This window comes from Acyrthosiphon pisum, chromosome A2, assembly GCF_005508785.2.
Source record: "Acyrthosiphon pisum isolate AL4f chromosome A2, pea_aphid_22Mar2018_4r6ur, whole genome shotgun sequence".
Lineage (NCBI taxonomy): Eukaryota > Metazoa > Arthropoda > Insecta > Hemiptera > Aphididae > Acyrthosiphon > Acyrthosiphon pisum.
The window spans coordinates 50457638-50466426 of NC_042495.1; the positions used below are offsets into that span (position 1 = coordinate 50457638).

General features: G+C 28.2%; 1 protein-coding gene across 1 annotated transcript; it reads left to right on the plus strand.

Moving 5' to 3' along the window:
- The first annotated feature begins 3181 nt into the window (after positions 1 to 3181).
- Positions 3182 to 5412, plus strand: Star (star protein). Its single transcript, NM_001170651.1, is given in 6 exon segments — positions 3182 to 3659; positions 3742 to 3774; positions 3911 to 4101; positions 4161 to 4355; positions 4763 to 5002; positions 5077 to 5412. Coding segments are annotated over 6 exon segments (969 nt in total). The 5' UTR covers positions 3182 to 3526; the 3' UTR covers positions 5254 to 5412.
- Positions 5413 to 8789: the final 3377 nt, after the last annotated feature.

The window sequence follows — 8789 nt, forward strand, 5'->3', positions numbered from 1 at the left end:
TTTTACTTGTTGTGCTAACGTGTACAATCGTATGGATTCATTTATAATTATAATAAAAAAAGCATAAATATTACAAAAAATTCGTAGTCATAAATTTTACTTTCGTAGGCCCTAGGCACAGCACCTATAGTACCTATGCGCTGATACGGCCCTGCATATAAGTAGTGGCTAGTTGCAACAACCAAAATTGGTTGTGTCAAAAACCGATTTTGCGTAAAAATTCCCTTTTTTCCTTAATTGTTATGTTGTTTTTCCTAGCGCTTTTGAAAACTATTGTGAATCTTAACCATAATTTTTTTTAGGTGAATTTAAACTTAAGTGTTGGTGGCGTACCTTTTGATAGCTTTTTTAATACAAATTTTACGTTTTTTGAACTATAGAGTGGAAGGATTTCCGAAAGAACATCAAAACAAAGCTAGATGATACGTTGATAGAAAAAAAATTTGAAAAATAATAAATCGATGCCTAATGTTTCATGACTATAAAGCTTTAGAAGTGTTCAAACTCAGTGTTTTTAAAATGTTATCAAGTATAAAAAATACTATTATTAACATCTGGGGGAAATTTATAGGATCGATGGTCAATCGTTTTTGAGTTAGGTACATCAAAAAAATCAAATCGAATTTGTCAAACATGTTGGTATTGCTTCGTTCCGAGTTTAAAATAGCAAGAATCAAAGTTCACACTTATCTACTGTTGGTATTCTTTTGATTATAATTTACTAGTTTGATAATTATTAATATAAAGAGCATTATAAATGCTACATTTTCTTCTAAATTTGATTTATTTCAAAACTTGTATTTAGTATTGTTTTGTTTTTAATTATGATACAGTAATTAGTCATAGTATAATAAATAATCATCCAACACCCAACCACCCTGTTGCTGTAGCAACACATTGACGATGGACTAATGGATTGCCCGATTGCCGCCACTTATAGTTTATTAAATATTGTACGAATTGTTTTGGACTTTTACTTGATTCCCATAATTGTTTTCTTAACCTAGTTTTTAAATACCAAAGGTGGGCATTAACTTGTTAAAAAGTAAAAGTTAAGTTAAAAAGTTAAAAAAAAATTAACTTTTTATTAGCTTGTTCGGTTAAAACTGTTATTGTTGTACCTTAACTTTTTTTAGTTAATTATCATTGTGGTGCAGTTAAGATAATTTTATTTTTGTGTCATGTGGGACCATCTTATATATAGTCATATAGACAATATTGATTAGTGATTCGATGACTTTTTTCGATTTTGGTCATTTTTTTTCTATAATTATATTATATTTATAAATTATAATAATCTAATTTTTTACACAGTATTAAGCGTCTTGATAAATGTTTGTGCGTAAATCAAAATATTAGGGCCGTTTATTACTTAAAAATATTGTAACTTGAAAAAAAAATTATTTTTAATACAATATTTTTTACTGAGTTAGGTAAGTTAAATGCACTTTATCTCAACTTTAAATTTATCTAGCTAATTTTTTTTGGTTAACTTAACTTAACTGAAGGCAATTTAATTTAATTAACTTAACTTGCCTCTGCAGTTAATTATTTTCATTGACTTGCCCACCTTTGTAAACACTAAAATTTCTTATTATATATGTAGAATACTAGAATACTACCTACATCATTTAATTTATATCTGGATTTAAAGCTTAATACAACAATAGAAAAAACTTATATTTGGTAAAGATGTCAAGTATCAATGGTTATTTGTATATATATTTTAATTACAAAAAAATAAGAAAAGCTCTTTGAGAAATCATTAGGTACCTATAGGTACTTAGCTTATGGATAATATTCCCATATGGCAATGTAGACAAATTTGAACTTTAAACGCTAAACTTTTTTTTTTGTTTAATTTCGAATAACGCGTATCTTGACATCTTGTATTACATTTTCAAGTTTTTGGACCGATTAAACAATTTTTTGTCGACAATAATTTAAAAAAACTAAATAAAATTGAAAATGTCTTATGCCTATAGTTTAAAAAGAGCTACACTACTGAAATTAAAGAGTTAGTTGTTTACATTTTGTTTTGTTTTTAATACTTTTTGATGGTTTTATGTTGTCTAATAAAAACTAATTGTTATTTTTTCTATCTTTTCATAACTAAATTTATTACAGAAAAAATTTAACTATTTAATTATTTTAATAATATTAACAATAAATAATATATTATTTTTACATTTGACACAGCTCATGTCTTTATTTTATCCAAGTCTTGTTTGGTATGCATTTCTTGGAACATACATTACGCAATACGCAGGTATCAGCATTAAAATCATCGTTAACCGACATACATAAAATTATGTTCAATAATCAATATTGTGTAATGTATAAACAACAAGACGTGCTTTAACGGGGAGAGCCAATACCATATAATTATTAATAATTATTATCTAAATTGTATGACCATAATATGATACTATGTGGTGATCATGAGTATTCATGCCATAGGAGGGGACTATAGGAGGAAATATGTGTGGTATTGTGGTGGGTAACATTAATACCGCGTAATACCAGCACTTATACCACGTTACCACGTCCTTGCCGTAGGAAATAATATTCACAGAATAACAAGTAATAACAAATAACTATAATATATTAATATATATTAGTATATTTTAAACCGTGCTAATAACTAATAATAATAAATAGGTAGTTAATAGTAATATTCTGTATTTCCGTGTAATTTTTCTAATATTTTTCATCTAAGTTCTAACTTTTATAGTTGTGAGGGGTGAATAGTGAAGACGTGAACTAACGAGTGTGTCGCAGTGACGCCATAAATAACCTTATAACACAGAACTATAAGGACGCACGAATAATATTATATTTTATGTCGCAGTCCCAGCGTGGTAGTATTGCGCCGTGTGCCCGTGTACTACGTAAAACGAAATATGTGACGAAAAACAAAAATAGTTTGTATCTCGTCGCATCGGACGTCTCGTAAGTCGTATAATTGCGACGGAACAGCACGAATGATAAATGAATGGTCAGAATAGAAATCGTCGGACTCGTCTTAGGGCACAATAATGTATAATATCATTATGCTACTATAATACTATAATAGTATTTTACGTGATTTTACGACTTTCGTACCGTTAGCAGAGTTTATCAAATCGTGGTACAAATATTGTTATCACTTATCACAAAACACACTGTTGACATTATTCACAATGAGTGATTAGGTATTATTAATATTTTACATTGAAATAATTATTAATTTTATACCTATTCTTTTTCTACGTAGAAATAAAGTGTTTCAATTGTAATATTCTTTTTCAAATACGAAATAATATTATATAGTTATATTAAATTCTCTGCACAATCCACGGTTCTCAGTTATCAATTTGACCACCTCCCTGTGGGTCCGATTAACCCTTTTTATTTCGTCGGTACAGTCTTGTGAGTCTTCAGTGTTATATTTCACAAAACTACGGCATGGTCGTGGAATTTTCGACTTTAGGAACGTTTTATGTGGTTGAAGTCAAGTAACTTCTAAGGAAGGTGCTCGTCAACAATGACATTCATGATGAAACGCTTGACGAAAAAATTGTGCTTCTATTTTGTACTGGCAATACTCTTGGTTTGCTTGTTTAATGTCTTGACGTCCAAGAACGGTGATACAGAAATCGATTTGAAGCAATATGACGGTAGGTTTGATTAGTGAAACAACAATATGTTGTAGGTGTTCTCTAGTTTATTATAATATGTACTCTTTTTATTTTTTTTCAGAAATCTTCAAGACTTATTATACATATTCTAATGGTAAGGAAAATAAATTTATAACAAATTTGCCTACAAATAATATTACTAAACTCAAGTTATCTTGTTTAAACAGTTAAAGTCTAATGATTGAATACTGTTCATTCCTATTTGTATTCATAGTTCCTAATATTTTTAGATAGTGATTTGAATGGTCCAAAAGTATCCATGGATAACTCAAATCTTGTAAGAAAATTGCGAGAAAAATTCCTAGTCAAACCTATTGAAGAAAATAAAGGCCGTAGAACTCGTTATAATTTAATTGACATGTCGTTAATAGATCCATCAATGGGGCAAGCTGCTGAAATAGCCAAGATCATCGATTATACAGTACTAGTACATGTATACTTCAATTTGAAGTTATTATTCTTAATTTATTTTTATTTTAGAAAGGAGGTTTTTTTATTGAATGCGGAGCTTTGGATGGAGAAACTAGATCTAATACATTATACTTTGAACGGTATTATGGATGGGTGGGATTACTTATTGAAGCAGATCCTTTGAATTTTGTGAAAATGTTAAAAAAAGGTCGTAGAGCATATTTATCACCCACTTGTCTTAGTGTCAATCCTTATCCTGAAATTGTAAGTTTTAACAATCAAAGATAAATATAATTTAATATTCTGTACACAATAGTGAAATTTAACAGTGGCGGTTCTGGCTTACAGGCAGGGCGAGCCAAATTATTTGAAGTTCACCTGTTTAAAAATTCAGTATCTTGTCGTTTTGATAAGTTAAGTAAAGAATTATTATTCGAAAGAATGAAAATTGTTCTTTAATTTTTACACCTAGTTAAAATGAATGGCTATATCTTACTTAAGTTATGAATATATATTTATGCCCGTACAAAATTTGAGTCCTTGAACCGTCCCTGAAATTAAGTACATTTAGATTAGTGTATTATTAACAAGTTTCATTTTTGTGCATGAGAAATTTTTATTTTATTTTGAATAGTTACTACAAAATATGCTGAAATAATTGTATTTGTTAGGTTTCTTTTCTTCAACGTAGTAATATGGGTCGAATAGCAAATGATGAGGTTGTAGAAGATGAAGTAATATCCGATGATTATGGGAAAAAGAAATCACCTATTGTTAATGTACAATGTTTTCCATTCTATACATATCTTTTAGCATTAAATATAACGGTAATAGATTATTTCAGCTTAGATGTCGAAGGATCAGAATTGAATGTATTAAAAACTATTCCATTTGATAAGATCAATATACGAGTAAGTTAAGTAATAATATTATTTGTATAACTATGTATTATAAGAAAAATTGACCTATATATTTTTGTTTATAGACTTTATCAGTTGAATTTTTCCATGTAAAAGAAGGTGACGATGGTGTAAGAACGTACTTGGAAGATAAAGGGTATATAGTAACTGGAAAAGTAACTAGGCAGGATCGATTAGCAAATGATTACATATTTGCAAAACCATCAGCGCTAACACAAAATCTATCATTTTATGTAACCTAATAAAAATACATATGCAATTTATGAATGGGCTATGGACTGAAGTGCCTAATAAAATATTTGGTTTTGAAAATTAAGTATATCATGTTTAATAAGGATTTGTGATTATATTTTCAGATTGTATTAGTTATTATATTATTATATAATATGTTTTAACACGAGTCATATATTTTGGTATATAATTGTTATGGCATTTCAAAATTATATATAATCATTAAAGCAATTGTCTATAACTATTTTTAGATTTAGATTTCCATTTAAATTACATTTTATAATTTCATGACAGAAATGCTGAGTAATGAAACTTCACCATCAACGAAATTGAGGTTTGAACTAATTATGATAAAGTCATAAAGACACATTATGTCAAGTATTCAAGTATCATAATTTATAACCCTCAATTAAATTTTTTTAATGCCAAATAATTTTTGTTCTGATAAGAATATTGTAAGCCCTAACATAACTATTCATTTTTTAATTGCTCTTAATCAATTTTATTTATGAGAGTTACACGACTTGGATTTTGTACTAAAAATATTATATCTTACCCAACTTAATGCTACTTTTAAACATCACTAGAAACACAACAAATAGGAATTATTTCTTCATATTCTTTTCTTTAGCAACTAGTAGATCATTTAAAAAATGTATTTTTGTATCTTATTTTGAGAACATTTTGTATTCATATAATTTAATAATACTTACTGTTGCCGAAGTGAGAAGAGAGTTAAGTCTCATACAGTCTCAATAAACAACTTTTTAATTCTTGAATTATTTTGTGATAAAATTAAATTATACATTTATCATGTATGATTGTTGGAAATATTGACGGAAAAATTACTTATCCATTGAAATATTTTTTATGTAATTTTTTTTGGAACTTCATTAGAAAAATATATGTTACTGTCAAAGTCTATTTACTCGTCAAACGTATTTTCAATTTATTTCATTAAAAATATGTTTAAAAAAAGTATTTTTCTACATTTTAGTTTAAAGAATAACATGTACTGAAAAATTATTAAATGTTTAACATAAATTAAGTTAGGTTTTTCAAAAATGTGGATTTTATTGTGCTATTCATTTGTCTAATTATTATCCTATTTCTATTTTTCTTAAAATACTTCTTTAGAACATGTCTAACCTAACCTACACTTCTTTACTATTTATTAATCAATTTAACCCATATGCCATCAGAGTATCAAACATACAATTTTTAGAATCAATATTAAGTATTATAATTATACTCATTTTTTTTTATAAAACATTTAATAATATATTATTCACATTGTAATTTATTGTGTATACATTAGTATTGTTATTTATTTTTATAGTATTCTAAATTAAATACATTTAAAAGATACATATTTATTTTAGAACAACATAGTTGTTTTTATTTATCATTTAATAAATCATTATCATATTACCTACGTATAGTTGTATTGAAATTTAGTTTACTTAATTGTCACACTCATACCATATTACATATTCACAAATACGAACACTAAAATATTAACATTTTTCATTTTTCATTTTTATTGTTGAGTTTTTTTTTATTTGTGGAAATGGTTGATAGGTTATACCTGTTATATAAATTTTACATGAAATATAAATATTTTAATTGACCGATGATTAACAACAAAATGCTTTTTTCGTCAATATAAGAATAATTTCAGTTATGGCGTTTTACTGTAATAATAATACTTACAATATTGGAACAATTAATTATTTAAATACATTAATACACAAATTGAACATAGGTAAAACATTTTAAAAATTCAATCAAAATTAATGTTATATAATAATACATTTTGCCAGTACGTTTTAATTAAATTTCTGTCATTGTAGGCACACAACGAAACATTTTATTTATAGTTTGTCCACGTTAGATTTAAACAATTTAATCTAAATTATATGTAAGGGACTAAGATGGCTTAATATAACATTCTTAACTGTTGGCAATGTTTGATATAATATATGCAATTGTACATTATTTATTAATAAATAGGTACTTACAATAAATAATAAATATAATATAATCTTGTATGTGGTGTGTAAAATGTAAATCAAACCAGTATAGGTAATATAACAGTGTTGTAATGCGAACACGGAACAATTACTAACAAGTATTTAAGTCCCTCCAGAGATTTCCTTATTGTTTCTAATTATCAAGGCAATAGGTATTTTAGCAATCGTCAATGACACCTTCCTTTCCAAGCGCTCCCCATAATTCTAAAGTCCACGCATTACCCAACCTACTATTCCTCAAAACCGGGTCATTCAATATCTCCTTATGGGCTCCAAGGCATTCAGGCACAAGTGGCAATGAGCACGCCCACTCGTTAGTGGGCCCTCAGTGGTGTACTGGTAACTGGTTTCTTGGTATCCCTATACTGATTTAGTCACTTTACATCGCACATCCATACAGGTGCTATCGGTGCTATGGAAGCTGGAATGGGATTACCTACCTACCTGAGTCTTATGCTTTTGGTTATATAGATTATCCCATATTATATATATAGAATATCCCTATTCAACCATGGTTTCAATCCTTAAAGATAAGTCGCGCTGCTATAATCAAATTTACCAGATTACGCACTGGTCACGGCCTACTGCTACCACACCACTCATTTAAAATGGGAGTCAACAGTAGTTCGTATTACCCCCTACCGGTTCTATACTGGCTATACCTAACTACGATGGAGATTACTGCGACTTCCAACATCTACTCAAATATTGTCCATCTCTCTCTCCCTAAAGAACTTGGTTAAAGTTTTTCTTTTCCACTATGGTAATTGGTATCATCTTTTAATATATAAGTAGTTTAATATAAGTAGGTATCTATAATTATGCATAATGCATATTATGCTTAACTTTATACCTACTTCAATCAGCTGGCTTTCGAATTTAACAGTGTGAGCTTCACCATTTATGTGACTAATTATCAATGATATGTTCATATTAGATAATTGTCGAGATATTATAATTTATGATGTCCTCGTTAAAATCTCATAAATAAAAAAAAAACAAGAACCTACCTAGTAAGAGGACGTCGCACGCGCATGTGTTGTCTCCGTCTTACAGACGCACGATATAGACAAAACGCGTTTATGCAATCTGAGTATAAATTGCTCAATTTTGGTTCAGAGTAAAAATACCTATTATAAAATTGAATTGTGACAATATAATATGTGAGGGTTAAGGCTCTACATATAATGATGGGTATGCTATGCCACCATTTTGCGACTCATTTATCAATGATAAAATGATAAAATAAAGGGGGAGAAATTCATATTCACATAACATTATTAGTCGCAAAATTGCGGCGTAGCATACCTGTACCTATCTATTATAGTGCCCTAGTGAGGGCAGTCGTTGCGTTTTTTCCAATTTTAAAATACCTTATATTTTCAAAATTTAAATTTTTTTTTGAAAAAAAACTCACCGTCTTGCCCTCTAAAATACCATAATTTTTTAATTTTGTAATAGGGTGTTATTGTTCTAACACCAAAATTCAGCGCGAGTTCTACTCAGATTGCGTA